Here is a 23369-nt window from a genome sequence, read left to right as displayed (position 1 = left end):
AACAGACCTTGAATGGCCAGTTGTTGTGGGATCTTTTTAAACTGTGTGAAAAGATGTATGGCTATGAAACCATTGTAATAAAAACAACTAAATGGTCAATAACTAGTCAAGAAGCGTAGGAGGGACTTTTGGGCAGAAAGAGAACTCTGAAAAGAAGAGACTCTGGTGAGACTCTGAAGAAGTTCAGCATACAGTCCAGAGCAGAGATGATGGAGCCACATAGCAGAATGTAGATTAATAGGAAGAGCTGGCTGGGGACAAGCCCAAGCTAAAGGCCAAACTTTCATGATTAATCATAAGTCTCTGGTCATTATTTGTGGGCTGGTGGTCCCAATGAAAAAGTACTACTACAGATGGTACCCAACATCTGGCCGTGTATCCACATTGGGCCTGAGAAAAAGGGAAAAAAATTTTTCGAACGTAGAGTCAGACAAGGTTTCTAGGCAACCTCTGTCTCTCAAGAAGGTCTGGTGCTTGCAGTTTAAAGAGGTTTGGCCCCTTTAACATAGCTGAGCATTTGAGCAAACTGTGCCCTACTCAGTGGCGGAAGTCCTAGATAGAAACATCTCCCACAATGTGGATCCAGAAACTTCTCAGATATGGGAAGTGAGGTAGACCTAAATGCAACTCCTTCAGGTTCTGCTGGCATGAGGCTAGGCTCTCACAGTACTGAGGTAGGTTGAGTAAGTCACCAGTGCATCAAGTGCTAGTCTAGCTGTTTAAAGTTTAGTTCATGAAGCCAGAGAATGCTGCAGGTATGTAGAAAACCAAGTTCAGACACAAAAAGGTACAGTATGCCCCAAAATTTGCTTAAATGCTAAAGAAAGAAAGGAAAATGGCTACAGACAACCATAAAAATAGTTTAAAAATAATAAAGTCTTTAAAAAGAATAAAGTAATATAAAAATTAAGTCACATAAACATGGGAAATATTATTGGGGATTTAGACCATATATGGTGTTTTGAAAATTTTTAAAATGCTAATAAACAAAACAATAGCTACCGAAAGACAGACTATGGAAAATGCTAAATTATGCCAACCTATATATTTTAAGAAAATCTTAACTTCAGAATGAAAGTCAGAAAATATGTAGCACTAAGGGAGAGGTTTCGCTTTTGTTTCCACAGGAAACAAAAAGCTATGGATTTCTTCAAAGTTAATAAAAAATATATTTGATCGGGGGAGACATGAAAATCTTGGTTACAGACTTGTAGAAGAAAATTAAGAAAAACTGCAAGACGTGTGACATACATGCTGATCCCACAGCATGGGAGCAGCTCTGAGACTGGATGAGATATGACAATCTTATTGGTTACAAGTCCTCGTGGCTTATTATTACGTGCCATCCTTTTGTACATGGATGGAGATTTATATTACAGTTTCGTTGTATAGTCCATACAGACAAAGTTGACAGATAAATTTTACCTGCTCAAACATAGAACAGAGAATTATCTTTAGCTGATTTGTACACATTGCATGTTCCATACTTGTGCTGATGCAAATGTGTATATTACCCTTAAAAGTTTGTGTGTTTTCAGAGCAAAAAAACCAGACACCAAGGAAGACAAGTATCCAGGTGATCCAGCCTCTCAGACACTCTCTGTTACAGTTTCCTTGAAATTCTGCATTCAGAAAAATGTCAAAATTGCTAGGTGAGTTAGTTCAGACACACAACTACTCCACTTAGGACTTCAGATAGGCTCTGCACTGCTTCCATCACATAGAGACTCAACAACTAATGATACAAGTAGCCTCCAGGACTTGATCATTGTCTCAGTTTTCTCAGGATTCCCTAAAGATGTCATTGCCCCAGACAACAGGAAGCAGTCTAGAGAACACAATGCCTACATTCCCAAGAGCTGGAGTGGGTGGCTTTTATTATTCAGTGGATTATGGATGTTTACCATTATTTAGGGGTGTTGCTTGTATGTTGTTATTGGTCATGGTCAGGGAGGAAAATAAGCAAAGTAGTTAAGATTAAGGGATCTCTTTCTAATAATATGGAATATAGGAATGATAGGATAAAAGTGTAGATTATTGAATTCACTTTTGGAATAAAAAACAATTATTAATCTCAAATAGTTTACATTGGTATGAATTTGTATATTGATACAGATTTAAAGTTATTTTTTTACAGCATAATGTTTATATGTTCTACTCTTGTTTCAGGTTTTATACCAATGCAGCTCATTTAAAAATGTAGTGTAAATTTCTAGTCCTTGAAAGTTATTATTGCAAACTCTTTAAGATAATTTTAAAATGCAGGTCAGTAGTTAGTCATCCATACCAATCAAACTTGCAATCATTTTGGCATATTTTCAAGGTCATACATACATATGTATATATATGTGTGTGTGTGTGTGTTATATATACATATATATATTACATAGATATATATTAGATAGACAGGAGGTCTTTACAAAATAAAATCATTGCCAAATTTTGCCAAGACAAGGTAAAACAGTCCTTCAAAATTCCTGCTTTACAGGAAGATCTGTTAGATATTCTAGGCATGTAAACAGAAGATGGATTTCCCAGTGCTGCAGAGGAACCCTGGGTGACTACACAGGCAGCCAAATGTTTCTGTCATTTCTATAGTTTTTTAAGTAGCTTACTCTGCACTTCCTGTTTCCTCAGGTAATATTATATCCTTCTTGGTCTTTGATGAGGTTGAAGACTAGATAGTTGTAGTTACAATAACATGTTTTCCTTGCTACCAAATTCAGAAAAAAATCCCAAAGAGGTATAAAGTGCATATGTTTGAGAAATGTCAAAACTTATGTTATTTATCTAAGAAGATGCTTTAAGGTCTAAAAAGATATTTTTAGGATGGTAATACAAGTTATGATAAAAGATTGTTTAGTCATAAAACTTTAGACTCATCAAGATAAAATAAGATAATAAAGAAATTTATCCAAATTTGTGAAATACAAATGAACTGGACATTGTAAGGATAATTCCTAATAATTATTCTTATTGTATATAGTTTTACTGTATTAGAGTAAAAACATTTCTTTTTCATTTAGACAAAAGAGGAGAAAGTTGTGGGGTATTTGTTCTGTATGAAGATGTATCGCTTTGATTGGTATAATAAAAAGCTGAATGGCCAATAGCTGGGCAGGAAATATAGGAGAAACTTATCGGCAGAGAGAGAACTCTGGGAAGAAGAGAAGAGAGTGAGACTCTGAGGAAGTCAGATATAAGATCCAGAGCAGAGGTAACTGAGCTTTGCGGTAGAATGTAGATTAATAGAAGCAGGTTAATTTGAGTTATTAGCGCTAGCTAGGGATTAGTGGCCCCTGTGGAGATTAAGGGACCACTGGAATAGCCACTATGCTGACCAGTCCCACATTATCTAATACCACTGCAGCATGGTTAGAGAGGAATAAGAACTGAAGAGAATGGTCAGTTGAAGGGTTTACCAAAGGCCACAATGGATCCAGGATTCCACCTTGAAATTGTGTTGTTTAACCAGGAGAACACTAAACTCATTTGACCCTTAAGTGTTCTGTGTGGCATCTTCAGGGAAAATATGATAATTTTAAGTTTGGACATCTCTATTGCAAAGTTTTGCTAATTCCTTCACCATTGATTCAAAGTGCTGATTAATAAAGTGATTTATTTTTAAGTGTGTCATGATGGGTTCATTCTATTTTCAGATAGAATAATTATGCAAAGAACATCCTTATCTCAAACCAAATAACTTACAAATAATCTCTCAACAATCTCTGAGTTTACATTCTATAATGACAACTGTATATTTCCTTGATATCAAAGGCAAAGGAGTAAGATAATATTTAAAGTTTATGCTGTGGATATTTGGAAATATCTAGAGTTTTTTCTTCACCTTGCTTGTCCCGCATATCTTTAAAATACAGTGACATACATTTTGAAATACCCATTCTAATCCCAGAACTACCACTAACTAATCTTTGGTATATAGATTTCCAGACAGACAGATGGACAGGTGGGAAGAAACAACACAATTAAAAGATAATGCGTATAAGGATACAAGGAAGGAATAATGTGTACCAGTCCTTATGAAGGTTATATAATACTCCACTGTGTGCCAGTTCTACTGTGTTTATATAATTCCATATAAGTGTGTGCTGAGCTTGCTGACCTTTCCTCTTTATAAACAATATTATAACCCACACCGTTATGTCTTACACCTTGTACACTTTTCCAGATTGTTTCCTTACAAATTCCTCGACATGAAAATGCTGTGTCAGTGAGGAGGTGTGCACATTTTGTCAGACATCCTGCTGGGAACAATCACATATTAACTGCAAAAAATATTTGCCAGGCACTTCTCTGGGTGCTAGAGTAATGGTTATGACTGAGTAATATTTCGCTTCCAATTGCAGTTACATTTAGTTGGCAGAAATATATCATGAACAAATGAAAATAAGTTAAAAATTCAGTTTTATATTAAAGAAAATCAAATCAAATGACGTGATAGTAGCGAGACAAGAGAAAGATTCACTCAGGGCCTCTGGTGAGCTGTTCTAAGGAAGCAACTTTAAATTTACAGTTAAATGGTAAAAAGCCAACGTGGAGAAATCTGGGAAGGAGGAGATCGCCTTGAAATAATGCGACCATTTAAGGTCCCCATATCGGGAATGAGCATGGTTTAAGCATCTAAGAATAGCTCATGGCTAGATCAGAGTGAGGCAGGATGGAACATGTGAAAGGGAAGAGACCCAAAGACACAGTTCATGTGGCTATGACCGGAAGTGTAGTTCAGTTCTGAATATGGTGGTGAATTACCACCGTCTGTGATTTATCGCTTAAAACTCCATACACCCCCCAAAAAAACTACCGAGTGTGTTGGTGCATGCCTGCAATCCACAAACCCGTGACTGCTGGAGTTCCTCATTTAAAATCACACAAAGCTCATGCATACCATCCTGTGTAACTTACAGGATCTCTGCATCACCTTATAAATATCTAATACAATGTAAATGTCCTGTAAATTAATTCTACATTGCATTGTTTAGATGGGAAACTGACAGAAAGAGGTTCATATGCTCAGTAAGGATGATTATATAAGAATAACTTCTTGAAACTTTATGCATATCTTTCCATGCTCATAATTGTCATGGATCATAGGTGGTACAGCTAGGTAGGACTACTTCATTTCTTTCCTCCCTTGGATGCTTGCATAATACTTTCTAGAACCATGGGATCTAGACCAGTTGAAACAGGCTTTCAGGTAAGAAGCAGTTTGAGTCATCTGTGTTTTGAGAGTGTGTGTTTTCAGTAGGAGCTTACCTTCAGCCCCTGGGAGGTGACCAAGGCTGTACCAATAATCTATAATGTTTTAGGAATCACTTGGACTACCCTGACAAAATCTTCAAAATGAGATTTCTTGTGTCTGGTATTTGGGTTTTAATTAGCTCACATGGCTTAACTTCCTCTAATGTGTGTGTATGAATATATATACATACATATGTATATATACATATATTTGTGTGAAGGGTACTTATATGCGTTAATATAATGTAGTTAAATATAAAATAATATGACACATGAGATTATCAGAAAACCTTGGCGTTATTTGTCTCTCGTCCCATTTGACCTCCCTTACATCTCTCCCTAGTTGGAGCCTCATACCCCTTTGTATCATTTATATTCTTCTATTATCACTAAACTCCCGACTAGGGTCTTTTTATACTTTCCAGGTTTCTATGGTTACTGCATATTGTATACTCACATCTGTGGATTTGAAATTAGGAGCTCCAGATCCGGTAAAACATGTGGCATTTATCTATCTGGATTAGGGTTAGCCCACTCAATATAATCTTTTCTAGGTCTATGCATTCACATGCAAATTTCACGATTTCACTTTTCTTTACCATCGAATAGGATTCTATTGAACATATGTAATCCGTTTATCATTCACCCCTCTATTGAAGGATACTTAGATTGTTCTCTTTCCTTGTTATTGTGAATAGGGTGGCAAGGATCATGGCTAAGCAAGCATCAGTGGTGCAGGGTCAAGTCCTACAGGTGTATGTCAATATATATTATAGCTGGGTCTTATCTTTATGCCCCCAGACAAATGTAACTACCATCCCTCTTCAAAGAAGTTCCTTTTGTGAAGAAAATATCAAGTGGAGATTATCATAGAAAATCACAACTGGACACAATGCAGAGATCAATGCACCATAGGGACTCTAATCACAATGAATACTCTATAACCTCTATATCTATGGTGTGAGGGAACATCACAGAAGAGGGGTAGGAAAGGCTGTAAGAGCCAGAGGACCGGGAAGCTTGCTGTGAAACAGTCTCTCCTAGAAATGCTGATAAACAAGAATGGGGTTTAATAGTGACTTCAGTGGACACATTGGTATAGCAGAAGGAAAAGTTTCATGAAGTCTTACTTTTAGAAAAAATAGCTATAGGCAACTAACTGTTGACTGCTGGAAGATGGAAAATTGCCTTTTCCGGGGATGAGACCTTCTATTGGCTGTCCAATGCAGAGAGGTCAGCCTTGAAATCACGTACATATCACCAACAAAAACAGACTCAGCATGTTGCACTCATGCACTTATGTTTACAGACATATCAGAGAAAATCACATAATCAGAGAAAAAGAGGCTATCTATTTAAGTGCCGGGGGAATGGGAAGGATTCCACGAGGGCAGCTGGGAAAAGTTACAGGGAAGAAAGAGACATGGAAATAACTCAATTCTATTTCAATTAAAAACATTTAAGAAGACTCAACAAAGAAAGAGAATTACAGACCAATTTCCCTTATGAACACTGATGCAAAAAATTCAATAAAATGCTATCAAACTGAATCCAAGAACAGTTCAAAAAGGTCACCCACCATGACCAAGTAGGCTCCATCCCAGAGATGCAGGGATGTTTCGACATATGAAAATTAGTCAATGTCTTCCACTATATAAATAAACTGAAAGAAAGAAAAAAACAAACTAATCTCGTTAGACGCTGAAAAAACCTTTGACAAAATCTAATACACCTTCATGATAGAAGTCATGGAGAAAACAAGGATACAAGAGACATTAAACAGAATAAAGGCAATTTACAGCAAGCCTATAGACAACATCAAATTAAACGTAAACTCAAAGCAATTCCACTAAAATAAGGAACAAAACAAGGCCGTCCACTCTCTTTATATCTAATTCAATATAGTACTGGAAGTTTTAGCTAGAGCAGCAAGACAACAAAAGGAGATCAAGGGACACAGCTCAGAAAAGAAGTCAAACTCTCACAATTTGCAGACGATATGATAGTATACTGAAGAATAACCTAGATTCAAATCATAAGTCATTTTCCTTTTTACATTTAATGTGATTATTTTAGGACGAGGGCATTTCATCTTGGTTTTTAAAAACTTGTATATTATGTTAGTCTTCAGCGAAACACTCTTAGGATACTTCAGTTTCACGAGGTTTCATGCTATAAACATTTTACAGAAACTTCACAGAAAATTGGGAATCAATCTACATCAGGACCGAGATATGCCCTTCCTGGGCATATACCCAAAGGATGCTTCATCCTACCACAAGGACACTTGCTCAGCTGTGTTCATAGCAGCTTCATTCATAATAACAAGAAACTATAAACAATCCAGATGCCCCTTGACTGAAGAATAGATAAAGTACATGTGGCTCATTTACACAGTGGAGTAGTAATCAGCTGTTAGAAATATCATAATAAAATTTTCAGGCAAAATGAATGGAACAACAAAAAATATCCTGAATGAGGGTTAGGTAACCCAGACCCCAGGAAGACAAGCATGTGAAGAAAACGATAATCATGCTATAATCCACAGACCCAGAGAGAGAGGCTAAGTAACAAGGAGGGTTCATGGGGGCGATGAATCTCTCTGGGAAGAGGAAATAGAAAGATAATGTGGGTGGACTGGGAATGGGTGTGGGCAGGAACTGAAGGGGTCAGTTGGTGAGACTGGTGGAAAGAATTGAGGGAGAGAATACTGGGGGAGAAAACTGAAATTGGGGGGCATCTCAGGGATGAGTTAGAACTCTAGTGCAATGGAAACTCCCAGGAATCTATGAGGGTGACCCTGACTAAGATTCCTAGGAATGGGTGATACAGAACCTGAAATGGCCATCTCCTGTAACCAGGCAAGTCTACCAGTAGTGGTGTTGAGACATCAATACAACCACAAAACCTTTGACTTACATAGTGTCCTGCTTTCAAGATGTACTGGGGTAAATTTGGCAAAGAAATGGGGGTATTCCAACTAATGACTGTTCCAGTTTTAGACCCATACCTTGAAAGGAATACCACCCCTGGCTGCTTGGAGGGCCAGGAACCGGCAGCTGGATAGCCCAGAGACCTGGGATAGAACCACAAAAGACTTGCAAAAAAATGTCAAGAAATGATTCCTAAAGATAGTCTGCTATACCTCTAGAAGGGAGCCTAGCATAATAGTCATCAGAGAGGCCTCATCCAGCAGCTGATGGAAACAGATGCAGAGACCTACAACCAAACATCAGGAGAGTTCTAAGAATCCTGTGGAAGAGGGGAAGGAAGGATTGTGGGAACCAGAGGGTCAAGAAAACCCCAAGAAAACCCCACAGGTTCAACTAACCTGGACTCATAGTGGCTCATAGAGACTGAAGAGACAGTTAGGGAGCCGTTATCGTTCTCACCTAGGCCTTCTGCATGTATCTTATGGCTGTATGACTTGATTTTCTTTTGGGACTCTGACTCTCTTGCCTGATTTTGGGACCTTTTTCCTCCTACTGTGTTTATCAGTTCAGCCTTAATATGAGGGGAGGTACCTCGTCTTATTGCAACTTGATATGCCTTGTTTGGTTGATATTCCTAGGAGGTCTACCCTTTTCTGAAGGGAAACAGAGGAAGAGTGGATGAGAAGAGAGGGGAGTTGGGGGAAGGGACTGGGAGGGGAAGATGTAGGGGAAACTGAGATGGGGATGTAATATATGAGAAAATAAATTAAAAATAAAAACCCAAATATTAAAATAATAATTAATAAAACATTTGCATAATAATAAAAATAAATACTAAAATGATTAATAAATGCATCTTCTGGAATGCAGCCAACATGCTTCTAATAGACTAAGAATTTGAGGAAGTGATTGCTTTCATACCTTCCTGCGCTTACTGTTATATTTTAGTGATAGTTTACCATGGTCAACTAGCTCTGATCAACCTGTATCCCTCCTAGAACCCCAAGTGCAGTGTCGCCTATATCATGTTCCCACAGAAAGCTTGGCATTTTGTTGTGTGTGCTCTTTACTCTGTCTCTTGCCTCTTCTTAGCTCTTTTAAGGACACATAACTTAAACCTTTATCCTCTGTAGCAATCCCCACAGGACATAGGTAGTCACTGTAAGCTTGTTTGGTGAAAAGTGTTTTCTGCTTGGACCTCTGGACATTGGTCAGAACCACTTCCTACTTCACTGCAATATTTCCTTCCACCTTAGACATAATTTCATCACGTGAGTCTAATTGCCTCATCATATCCATGCTTGAAATGATAGGTATAGCAGTCTTTATAATTGAAATTATTTTGCATTTAAAGAGAGACAATAATACTTCCTATATAAATAATTGGCTGGGCTGTGCAGGGAAAAAGGATTTAAGAGATCCCATGGAAGAATAGTTTCAGTTCAAAAGGCCAGGCTTGTACCTCAGTTTTGGCTCCTGCTTACAAGCAAAGAGAGGCTTAAAAGTCTAACAACGTACCTGTTTCGGACTAAACTGTATCACTTTCTATCCACATTCATATACTTGAGCATCACTGAGTAACTCAGAACACCACTCTACTTACAGACAGTATCTTTGTAGAAGTTTTAAAGTTTTTCCAAGAGGCTGTTGGCTTAAGATTTAATTTAGTATGATGGGCATTATTAATAGAAGAGAAGATTTTTGGGTCTAGTGACCTAACTCAGTCTGATGACCTGAGTCGAATTCCTGGAATCCGCATGGTAGAAGGAGAAAACCAACTGCCACAAATTTTACACACACACGCACATGCATGCATGCATGCACACACACACACATACACGCACACGTACTAAATGAAAAATGAAAGGAAGACACAATATGTATGCATAGGACATCTGAAGACATAGAAATACTTTGCCTATGTTTTGAATTTCTGAATTTTCAAACCTGCATTTATTGTTTATTCAAAATTTTTCTTTTTTATTATGTAAGGAATAACTTGACTGGAAGCAAATTAATTTGTCACTCAAAATCAGCCAGCACTTATACTGGTAGTGGCAACATCTACCAGTTAAGGCGATGGACTGAAACTGACTAGAACCTTCAGAAAGAGTCAACCCTGATAACAATTGATTTCAGATGTCTAACTGCTGGAACAGTAACTCTCTGTTGTATAAAGTATTGTATTGGGGGCTATTTGTTACTACAACTCTACAAACTAATGTAGTTAATATTAATCTTGGTGAATATTGATCATCAACTTGAGAAGATTTAGACTCACCATGAAAACAAACCTAATAGATTTGGCAAGGCCCACCCTAACTATGGGGGGGGGGCACCATTCTTGGAGCTGGGGTCCTGGATTCAGTGAAATGAAGGAAATGGTCTGAGTACCAGCATCCATCCCTCTTGCTTCCTAGTTGCGGATACAATGTGACCCGTTGTCTTGTGCCCTTCTGCCATGATAGACTGGACCTCAAATTAGGAGCATCAATCAATCAATCAGTCCTTCGTTGGGCTGCCGTTGTCAGGCATTTTGTCATAAGAGAGGAAAGTATAAAATACAATATAGCATCCTAGTTTAAAAAGAGGAAAAGGAGAATAGCCATAGATATTTCATAGATTTTTTTAAATAAATGAGTTGAATAAGAGTCATTTAAGTCTATGATAAGGGTGATAATTCCACTTGTATTTGACCTATTGTGATATAATACATTCAGTACTCTCTGTCCTGTCTAGCACGGTGACCATCACATAGGACAATAGCTAATATTAGCAATTTTTGGTTATTTTCTCATATCTATTTCACTAAAGAAACATGAATGAAAATATATAGCAATAAATAGAGAGAGACCTGCAAAGGCAGGAAAGGAAAAAGGAAATATTTCACCAAAAGAAGAGGGCAGAAACGCTGCAGGGATGGAAGGGAAGTTTTGACCAAGAGTTTTGTCACTTAATAGCAGCAACGAGACAGAGCGTGGTATAAGAGGCCTTCAGGAGGCAATGCCTTGGGGGAGCTCAGGACAGTATTTGTGGAATTACTTAGTCAACATTGCTATAAGATACCTAAAGTTTTGGTTTTAATTCTCGTGTAAACCTGTGGCTTACATTGTATTTATGATATGACTGTGTTAGCTATATTAATAATAACAGTTATCCTGAAGCCACTCACAACATTCTGTGGACTGTTTTTATTTCCTTTTTGTTTTGCTTTCTGAGTTACTGACACATTATTACCTCAAACATATGTAGGGTCAATCCATGCTGGATGGTTATTAGAAACTGTGATAACAAAAGTCATTACACTGCAGTTCAGTTTTGACAGTAAAATTTCAGCAACATTATCACAAATCCTCATGCATTAGTGCAATGATCCTTACTACAGTTTCATATTAGAATCAAAAGACTGCTGCAGCATGATCCATTCAGAGTCAAGCGAGCCAAGTTCTTTGCTGCATTCACTGATAACAGTCCTGCCTCTTTTGTGTGCACACCCTGCAAAGGCTGGCTTTGTTTGACTTTACCCCGGTCACCTGTGAAAATAGTTTGTATATCTTTAAAAAATGTCTTTGAAAATCCACAAGAATTACGGAATCCAATATTAAATGAAACAATCTAAAGGTTGTTTTATATCTGATATAATTTAAAAATCCCCAGAGCTATCTACTGTATTACCACAGTTCATTTGTTCAAATAAATTGTTAGATAATGGTTATCATTCTACCAGTTTATCTATCATTTGTCTATCAACTATGTGTCATCTATCTATCTATCTATCTATCTATCTATCTATCTATCTATCTATCTCCTATAAATCTATCATCTATCTATCTCATTTATTTATTTCTCTCTCACTTATCTATCTTCCTATTCCTCTATTAACTATAAATCTATCATTTCTTTATCACTCTCTTCTATCATCTATCTACCTATCATATATATATATATATATATGTCTATCATCTACCTGTCTCTAATTTACCTATCTATTATCTCATTTATCAATCTAATATCTATCATCTACCTTTCTCTCAACTATCTATCTATCTATCTATCTATCTATCTATCTATCTATCTATCTATCGTCTGTCTGTCTATCTATTATATATATTTGTCTATCATCTACCTGTCTCGAATTTATCTATTTATCTCATTTATCAATCTAATATCTATCTATCTATCTATCTATCTATCTATCTATCTATCTATCATCTATCTATCTATCTATCTATCATTTATCTACCTATCATCTATTTATTATCAGTCTTTCTCTATATCATTTATCTATTTCTCTATCATCTACCTATTATTCATTTATCTATCTCTCTATCTCTCATCTATAATCTCTCATCTATCTCTCATCTATCTATCTATCTATCTATCTATCTATCTATCTATCTATCTATCTATCTTTCATCTATCTATCTATCATCTATCTACCTATCATCTATTTATTATCAGTCTTTATATCATTTATCTATTTCTCTATCATCTATCTATTATTCATTTATCTATCTCTCTATCTCTCATCTATAATCTATCTATCTATCTATCTATCTATCTATCTTCTATATATCATCTATCATCTATCTATCATCTATCTATCTATCTATCTATCTATCTATCTATCTATCTATCTATCTATCTATCTATCTATCTATCATCTATCTATCTATCTATCTATCATCTATCTAGCTACCTATCATCTATTATCTATTCATCTGTCACCTATCATCTATCTATATATCTATCTATCTATCTATCTATCTATCTATCTATCTATCTATCTATCACCTGTATTTCAATCAGTTGTTTACTCTGAAGAGATAGCACACAATTTTGGAAATAAGTTACATATTCAAAATCACTCTGATAGGAAAGCTGTGACAGAAATCCTTCAGCAGAAAAAGAAAAATATTTCTAATATCTCTGAATATAATTTTATTACACTTATCAACACATTTAAATGATAGGATCATACAATTTGATTGCCTGAATGCTTTATATAAGGTTAACTTATATACAATATGCTTAAAACAAACAAAATACCATTTACTAAATAATGCCTACCAGATGAGTTTTATACCCACCCAAAAGAGAAAAGTAACTGTTTTCTTTATGAGAGATGCTTACACCAAGAAACATGGAACATCAGTAACTAAACACTCTATTATTTCTATAAAATATGCTTTTCTGGAAATTTAGAACAGGTTAAAATTTTATTCAGTTAAAGTTATTGTGGAGCTGTATTATTAGGGCTTCTTGTGAGGTACGAATCTTTTTTTTTCTATTGAAAATAGATTTGTCTCTCATACAATACATTCTGACCAGTTTTTCCTCCCTCTGCTCTCTCCAGATCCACTCCCTCTTCCATTTCCTTCAGAAAAAAGCAGGCCTCCAAGATACAACAAAATGGTATACTTAAAGAAATAATTATCCTGGAGTGGTCTGGTGTGCTGCACAACCACTAGATGTGCTAATATTTGAAATCATATGTGAGTGTGCTGACATAATAAATTATCTGAAAATGAATTTGGATCTCATGGCTGTAGGAGACAGAACATTGGTTAAATCTCTTGATAATCACATTGTTTATAGATAATGATAAATGTTTATGTACTAGCCTGTCATCTTTAAGCCACTCTTGCTTATCAGAAGTGACAACTTTTCACTGTTTTGGATTTCAAGAATTTTTCCTTATACAAGTTTCTTCTCCTAATGATTTCATCAGTCAGTACTTAAATAATGACCTTGACATTAGTTTTGGGTAGCTTTATTTATATAGATCTACATATTAGCAATGTTAAGGTTTGTAGGAAGAATAACAGATTTTTAAAATGTTTAGCAGCCAGCTGATGGTGGTGTGTACCTCTAATCCTAGTACTCAGTGAGGCAGAGCAGTTAGATCTCTGTGAGTTCGAGGCTAGCCTGGTCTACAGAGCTAATTCCAGGACAGATAGGGCTGTTACACAGAAAAACTCTGACTCAAGAAAAAATGCTTAGCATATGTGCACTTGTTTTCCATACCTATTTCTTTGTATTTTAACAAACGATTGTGAGATAGAAATCTATGGATGTGAGGAGAGATTATCACTTATCACAAGAGAAACTATAAGCTGTGTTAGGCAAGATTGAGTTGAAATTCCACCTCTCACTGAAGATGTATACAGTTGCTGTGGGACAATAGTTTGTACTCTGTCACTTATATTTTAAATAAACACTGACTCTAAACTCTGTGTTTCCTCCATGAGGTTTGGACAATGAAAAAGAGTTGTTGGTGAATGAGTAGAACACCTGCTGGCTGTGCCTGTCTCTGTCATTGCAAAAGCTCCTCAATAAGCTGAGATCTGAGCAAGTTCCTAAGGAAATAGCAGGCCTTTAATTGATACTTTTTGGAAGAACAAATGTGTCCAAAGAAAGAGGCCAAAACTGTGTATGTGTGTGTGTGTGTGTGCCTGTGTTCTGAAAAACAGAGGGAGGCAGAGACTCTGGAAGGATCTTTGAGTGGTTGTTTTAGGAAAAAAGAAAACCTATTGAAAGAGAGTTACAGTTTTCCTTCAGAAGAATAAATCTCCACCTTTAGTGAAATAAGCACCCAGCATGCACTTGGCAAAGCAACTTTTAGTATTCACAGGGGGTGGGGTTACATGAAGCTGTATCTGATGACTGATAAAAGGCAGAAGAAAGCAGTGAACCTAGAGTGGATACAATGTTATCTAGAATTAAAGATGGAGGTGTACCTGATCCACCTAATGACACCTGACAATGGAGATAAATAGCAACACTTTGTGTTTTCTTCCTCAGGAGGATGAAGAGAGACAGCTGAAGAACTTAGGATGTGCCTTAGTTGAGAATGGATTCAGCATAGCTTCAGCAAGGAAGCAGAGAGGAGGTGGGCTTCTCTGAGGCACTAAATGTATCTTTGTCAGTATGATGGTTGACTGACGGATGCTGTTTGTATTCTGTCCCTCAGAGACCATTTCCACTGATCTCAGCTTCATCTCCTTATGCCCACATCACTTAAAAGTGATGCTTTTATCAAAAGACTGCCAGGATAGCAATGCTCATTAAATGAAAAAATATCCCAGCACATGCTACGTACAGTTCACTAGATATAACACTCAAACCAAGTTAGAATTGTGTCCTAAACGTTCTTTATTTCTTACCCTGATCCCTTTCAAGATGCCTCATCTGTATAATTATTTTGGAAGGAAATGGGAATTTCCTAAGGATGCTCTCAGTTGATAAGATTAAAAATATAATTATGAAGCTGATGCTCAGTCTTGTGGAAATTAAGTCACCTTCTAATTAAATAGGTGTCCCTTTGTCCTAACAGTCGGGGGGCATCTAAAGGATAATGCTTGTCAAGTGCATAGTACAGTGCCATCGCCCTCCATATACACATACATGTATATAGAGAAAAATACATACTTATACATACATATTTATGTATGCACAATATATTTACAGACACCTGCATATGGAGAGTGTTTCCCAGGGATGTTTCTTAAGCGCTAGCTTTCATTTCTTTCATTTAAAAACACTGTGATTTATTGTGGGAAAGGGTTAAACATTATGAATGGCTTCTGAAAGAATTAGAAGTATTTTCAAAACCATTTTCAGAAGCAATTTTGTTGTCAGCAAATCACAGCACAATCTGCTTGGCATTTTCACTTGCCTTTCTTTGTGGACTAAAGAATTTCAGATGCCACTAAAAACAGAGGCGTGTAGTTTCCTGGAAGTATTAATGCAGTTTTAAAGAGAAAGTACATAAACGTTCCTGAAATCTACTTAGGAAAGTGATGGAAATAGTTTCACATGAAAACAATACTTGTTTTCTTTCCAAACTTATTTTTCTTAATTTATTTCCACTATTAGCTTTAATTTTGACATCTGAGAAGTTTTATATTGAATTTGATTCTATTGTTACTCATGAATGGGGCAAATAAGAATTTTGCATAATTGCTTTTGCCTCTTTCTGAGGTGTAAAAGGGGAAAACACCCATCACTGAAAATTTGAAAAACCCTGGGGTATCAAGAAATATATCCAAATAAACAGATATAATATCACCACCGAGAGCAATGCTATAGTGCTCTAACATTCTAAATGTCTCTGTGCAAAATTATGCTAAGGAAGGGAACATTATCTTTAATTTGATTTACTCATCCATCAGGCTTTGCAATGTTTGGTCTACAAGTACAAAGAAGTATAAAAATATGCAATCTTTGTAGGTAATATAATATCCCTTAAGAATCATAATTATTAAAATATAATTGTTTATCATGAAAAAAGACATTTCAGGTTCAGAGCAAAGGAAATTCATCAGAAAACAAAAAGTTTACACAAAATTTATATGGTTAACTTTTGCTTTCCTGTACCCCAAACAAGGACAAGTAGAGGACTTAACCCCATATACATCAGAAAGACTGTGAGAGAAAAGAAATGGACTAAAATATTAAAGGATTGTCTTGTTTCTGATGGCCAAATTCCATCCTGTGTGTGGCGTGTTAGACACTAATGACATACGATTTCTCACTGACAGATTAACAGCGTCAATACGGCCTCTCTGTCCATCGCAGCAAATTGATCCTACATGCCACTGACAAGGGCAGCCTGCACTTAATGACCTCCATTGCTGAAGGATGGGAATGAAAAATGGCTGAAAGAACAAATAAATCTTGAAAGTTTCCTGAAACAAACGTGCTGAAAGTGATTCGTTGAGGGTTCACAATGGAAGCCCATGCCCAGCCGTGGCCCCTGCCCGCTTGTTCTTATCAAAGTCTGGCTTCTTCTATCCTGTATCAAGAGTTGCTTTAATTCGATCAAAGAAATGAGGAGCATGTTCTTACTACAAAAACAGGATGCTAAGTATCTGAGGGTTTCTGTTGATGCGATAAAACATCATGAAAAAAGCAACATTGAGAGAAACAAGCTCTTTTCTTCTTAGAGCTAAGGTTCATCATCCAGGGAAGACACAGCAAAAACTCAAGCAAGGTAGGAACCTGGAGGCAGGAACTGAAGTAGAAACCATGAAAGAATACTGCTTTCTGGCTTTATCCTCATGGCTTTTTCAATTACTTTCTTATAGCATCCAGGACCACCATTACAGTGGTGGCACCACTCAAGGTGATTTGGTCCTTCTCATATCAATCATTAATTTCAAAATGCACCACAGGCTTGCCCAATGGCCAATCTGGAGGAGCCAATTTTTGGTTGAGGTTTCCTCTTCCAAAATGATTCTAGTTTGTGTTAATTTGGCATAAACCTAGCCAGCACACTGTTTTCTTTGCCACCCACCACTGTCTAAGTGCCCTTACACTTTTTGTTTGCGCCTTGATTAAGGAAAGACAAACAATATTACACTATTGCTTTCTTCTTCCCAGGGACTAACAACTAACATACTTAATACAAATAGCAATGCAAAAATGCATGAAAGGATTGAAAAATACTCTATCTACACAGAAAGATCTAATTCTGAAGTATGCTTTGAGAACACTAGGAACATGGTCAGATGGTTGTGTTTTCAAATCTTTTCAAACCCACATTTCTTTATCTGCCACCATTAACTACTATTTCAACGCAAGTTTGTCAAGGAGAGCCTTCTAAACAGAACCCTTGAAAAGAGGGTCTTCTAAAGAGCATATTTCTAAAATGTACTTCTAAAATACCCCCTTCTAAAGAACAACAAAGGCATCCACATAAAACAAAATGCACTGACTCTGATAGAAGCAAATTGGGGAATAGTCTTCAACTCATTCGCACAGGACAAATTCTTTAATGGAACCCCAACAGCACTGGCACTGAGGTCCACAGTCAACAAATGTGACCTCATGAAACTGAGAAATTTCTGCAAGGCAAAAGACACCATCAATTGGACAAATCTACAGTCTACAGAATCAGAAAAGATTTTTACCAACTCCACATCCAATAGATGTCTTCTATTCAAAATATATGAAGAACTCAAGAAGCTAGATATAAAAAACCAAATAATACAATTAAAATGGGGCACATATCTAAACAGAAAATTTTCAATAGAGGAATCACACGTGGCTGAGAAATAAAAAATGCTCAACATCCTTAGCCACAAGGGAAATGCAAATCAAAATTACTTTGAGATTCCATCTTATACCTGTCATAATGGCTAAGATCAAAAACACAAGTGATAGCTCATGCTGGTGAGGATTTGGAGCAAGGGGAACTCTCCTTTCTTCACTGATGGTGGGAGTGTAAACTTTTACATCCATTATGGAAACCGATATGGGAATCATCTACCTCAATAGCCAGCTATACTGCTTTTGAGCATATACCTAAAGGATGCTCAATCACACCACAAAGACACTTGCCCAACTATGCCCATTGCAGCTTTATGCATAATAGCCAGAAATGGGAATCAACGTAGATGTCCCTCCATTGAAAAACGGATAAAGAAAATGTGCTACATTTCCACAATGGAGTATTACTTCCCTGTAAGAAAATTACACTATTAAATTTCAAGCAAATGGATGCAACTAGAAAAAAATCATTCTGAGTAAGGTAAGCCTAACCCAGAAGGATAAATACGGCATGTATTCACTTATATGCAGATATTAGTTGTTAAGTAAATCACAATAAGCTACAATCTACAGACCCAGAATGATTAGGTAAAGTGGAGGGCTTTAGCAGGAACATATGGCCTTTTCTTGGAAGGGAAAAATAGAATAAATTTTGCAGGTAGACTGGGACAGGCAGGTTGGGACAGGAATAAGGAGGATCTGGTGGGTTGGGGGAAAAGATGGAGAGAGTACAAGGTGAGACAACTGGAATTGGGGATCATTGGCGAAGGGGTGGGGTGATATGGAAACCTAGTGCAGTGGAGACTTCTTGGAGTATATGAGGGTGATCCTAGTGAGGACTCTTGGTAATAGAGGATAGAGTCTGAACTGGCTAGCTTTTAGAGTCAGACAAGACTTCTGGTGGTCTGAATGGGTTGCATTTAGTTGAGTTGTTGACTGAGGAGTGTTCCATGAAAATCCCCAAACAACCAATGTTGATGCTAGGACACAGCTCTCTGAAAACAGAGCAGAGCCCATTTCTCAGGACAACATCCACACAGCTCATTGAACTTAGAGAGGCTGGGCTGTTGCCTGCATGGAGCCTTCACTCCACCTTCTAGTCTCTTTGGCACAAGAATGTGCTTTGCAGACAACAAAAAGAGAAACCTGGACACCAACCTAGCAACAAAACCCTTAACCTATGATCTGTGTCCTACCTGACAGATGTGCTGAGGCAATAGTGCCACCAGCTTGTGGGAGTGGCCAACCAATGTTTAGTTTAACTTGAGGACCACAACATCAGAGGGAGCCCTACATTACCTTACATTGCTAGGAACTGGAGACTGGTTAGCCCAGAGACCTTGGGTTGGACCGAAAAACAACAGAAAAAAAAATAAATGCTAATACTAATAATACTGATGATAATCTACTATACTTATACATTTGTGCCTTGTCTAGTCATTATCAGAGAGGAAGAAAAGGATTTGTCTGTTCTTCAGTATTTTCTTTTGTTCTCTTTGACAACTATCTCTCACAGGTTTGCTCTTTTCTGCTGAGGAAACAGAAGGGAAAGTGGATCTGGGGGAGATGGGAGATGCAGGGTGGGGTAGGGAGCTGGGAAGAGTGGAGGGAGGGTAAACTGCACTTGAAATGTATTGTATAAGAGAAGAATCTATTTTCAATAATAGAAAAGAAACAAAGGCTAAAACAAGGTGGGGGACAAAGCAAAAAATAAGGATAAGGTGAAAAAACAGTGTAGGGGGACAGAGTAGGAGTTGGAGGATTAGGGGTTGGCGAGAGTTTTACTTCTATTTCAGTTTGACTGTTTCTTCTGAGTTTTACTCATGACTATTGAAGCTGAACAACTCTTCATGTACTTACCGTAAATATATTTAATAGCAAAAAATGCCGATTAAAGTCTTTTGTTTTTTAGTTTAAAAAGAGCATCTTTCTAAAGAGGTTCTTCTACAGAACATTATTCTAAAGGCATTGTGGTAATTCGAATAGGAGTGGCCCCCATAAACTCAGATGTTTGAATGCGTGGCCCCTAGGGAGTGGCACTATTAGGGTGTTGGAGTAGATGTAGCCTTGATGAAGTGTGTCACTGTGGAAGCAGGCTTTGGGAATCTCAAATGCTCAAGCTATGCTCAGTGTGGACACAGTTTACTTCCTGATATCTGTGGATCAAGATGCAGAGCTCTCAGCGTGTCTGCCTGCATACTGCCATACTTCCTGATTTGACAATAATAGACTAAACCTCTGAAACTGTAAGCCAACCCTGATTAAATGTTTTTCTTTATAAGAGTTGTCATGGTCATGGTGTCTCTGCACAGCAATAGAAACCTAAATTAAGACAAAAGTCCTCCCCAAAGATATTCTTTTTCCAGAATCTGAGATTCTTCTATCTCTTCATCAGGCGATGAAAGGAGACAGAGACCCACATTGGAGCACTGGACTGAAATCTCAAGGTCCAAATCAGGAGCAGAAGGAGAGAGAGCATGAGCAAGGAACTCAGGACCGCGAGGGGTGCACCCGCACACTGAGACAATGGGGATGTTCTATTGGGAACTCACCAAGGCCAGCTGGCCTGGGTCTGAAAAAGCATGGGATAAAACCGGACTCGCTGTACATAGCGGACAATGAGGACTACTGAGAACTCAAGAACAATGGCAATGGGTTTTTGATCCTACTGCACGTATTGGCTTTGTGGAAGCCTAGGCAGTTTGGATGCTCACCTTACTAGACCTGGATGGAGATGGGGGGTCCTTGGACTTCCCAAAGGGCAGGGAACCCTGATTGCTCTTTGGGCTGATGAGGGAGGGTGATTTGATCGGGGGAGGGGGAGGGAAATGGGAGGCGGTGGCGAGGAGGATGCAGAAATCTTTAATAAATAAATAAATAAAAGAATAAAGAAGTCCATGGCTCACATTTAAGTGGAAGCCTTAAATGGAAAAAAAAAAAGATATTCTCTTTCAACCATCTCTCTTGATCCTCTTGACTATACTTTTTTTCTCCCATGACAGGATTTCTCTGTGAAACAATTCTGGCTGTTCTGGACTCACTCTGTGAAACACGACTAAATTAATAAAAACTCAGGGTCAGAAATTGGGGTTCAACCTGAAGATTTGAAAAGAAACAACCAGCCACTGGCTCTTACCTTGACTTCAGTTCGAAAATGGCGATCCTACCTCCAGGAATCTCAGAACGAGACTGTGTTGAGAGTTGTTTCTTCCCATTTTACAATCTCTAGGACTGGGATTACAGGCATGCACTGCCTGGTTTCTATAGAAACTAGTATGACTACTGGGATTAAAGATGTGTGCCTTTTTGGCTACCGCAATTAAAGGTGTGTGTTACCATAGCCTGGTCTGTAAGGCTGACCAGTGGGACTGTTTTACTCTCAGATCTTCAGACAGTCTATATTAAAATACAATTGAAATGCCACTATACTCTGTAGATGAAATGGGCCTTGAGCTCACAGAGATCTGCCTGCCTCTGCCTCCCAAGTACTGGGATGAAAGGTGTGTACCCCCACTGTCCAGCTTTGAACATACTTCTAAAGAGATCCTTCTAAATGTCACACAGGACACATAGAAGCTTTAACATACAACTGATCAGATGCAGGAGAAACAAGAACATTCACAACAGCAAACAAATTTCAGCAACATAGCTTCCTTTTGTTTTAAGAATGATTTACTATGATTTCTCTTTTATTTTATTCATAATATATTGTCTTGTGAAGTAATTTTAATTTATAGTTGAGAAAATTGAGATTCAAAAGAGTAAATAACTTTCAAAGGATCATTTCCATACTGTTCAATGAAATTTTTACTCCAGACCTAGGCTTTTGCCTTCCTTAAGATTCTGTAATAGAAATGAGTGTAGAACTGAACTTCTAAATCATAACTCATAGCACACCAGTATGGGTAATGTCAATAGGAGAAGTGACACATTAGCTTAGTCTTTAAGGCTAAATCAGCTGTTAAATAATAACCATTATTTTAGCTTTTGAAAATTGAATTCTGAAGAGAAAGGTTCAAAGGGAGACCATCTTATATTGTCTCTAAGTGTCTGGGGAGAAAGTGGCTATATTGTGGCACCCCCATAGTACAGCTTTCTTCCCCCTTTTCATCTCATGGAAGATCTTTTCACCTTTTTATTCATATGTTTTTCCTTTTTCCTTTTTCCAAAACATAGGACTTTACACATAGAGGTAGGATTTCCTGCCATTTCCAGTAACAGGGGTGGAGTGGGGATTCAGCAAATGTCTAAAGGATCTTCATACTGAGCAAAATAATAAGAACGTAAATTTGGGGCATATTATCAAAAAGAAGATTTAGAGAGCCATTGTACAAAGTCATATACAGTTGGAATTAAAATCCAACTATACAATAGCAAATGTATATCTGCAAACTAAGAAATTAATTATGATTTATGGTAACAATAACTAAATGCAAATAAACCTTGCAAAAGGATTACAAACTAAGAATTTTTGGGTCTTAAATATTTTTCAAAATTCAGTTCCTAACATTGATATTATTTAATTATGTAATTTCACATCATTATTACTATATTACAATAAAACTTAAGAAAAAGAAACCATACCATTTTTATGCTATAATAAGTAGTCTCTTACTGACGACACCACACTGACTATGTTTACTTTTTGGATGGCTCACTTAAGGTATTTCATTTTTAAAAAATCAATACCTTTTTCTTGTCACAAACTGAAAAATTGAGTGACAGCAGTCTGTCATAGCCGTTGAAGAAGGCTTCCTTCTCCTTCAAGAAAATCGCCTGCATGCTTTGATACTCTTTGGCCAATCGCAAGTTTTCTGCCAGTGACTCCGCTTGAAGTTTCTAGAAGAAAGAAATGTATGAATGGATATATATATATATATATATATATATATATATACTTAAAATCATTCAAAATTGTTACAACTTTTGTATTTTTTAATACTCAAAACACTCTAACACATAAAATAGAAAAATCCAAAATCATAAATAAGATGTGTGTTTTGACACCAACATGCTCCTAGGATATGCTCAGTTTCTTCTGGGTGCTGGAATTTGGGTTTATTTCCTTGTTCTTCATTTACAAAGAGTGATGTGTGATTTGCCTGAGTGTGCCTGCCTTTTGTC

At 37.2% G+C, this 23369-nt stretch overlaps 1 protein-coding gene across 1 annotated transcript in view; it reads right to left on the bottom strand.

Annotated features, from left to right (window-relative positions):
- The window catches only part of Ccdc178 (coiled-coil domain containing 178), a 328223-nt gene that overhangs the window by 83658 nt on the left and 221196 nt on the right, over positions 1 to 23369 (bottom strand). Inside the window, exon 16 of the mRNA XM_057788447.1 lies at positions 22935 to 23084. Coding sequence (XP_057644430.1) covers positions 22935 to 23084 — 150 coding nt within the window. The remainder of the gene's footprint in view (positions 1 to 22934; positions 23085 to 23369) is intronic.

This window comes from Chionomys nivalis, chromosome 14 (assembly GCF_950005125.1).
Source record: "Chionomys nivalis chromosome 14, mChiNiv1.1, whole genome shotgun sequence".
NCBI lineage: Eukaryota > Metazoa > Chordata > Mammalia > Rodentia > Cricetidae > Chionomys > Chionomys nivalis.
Note: the sequence above shows the minus strand (reverse complement) of the source record. Positions and strands in the feature narration are given on the sequence as shown.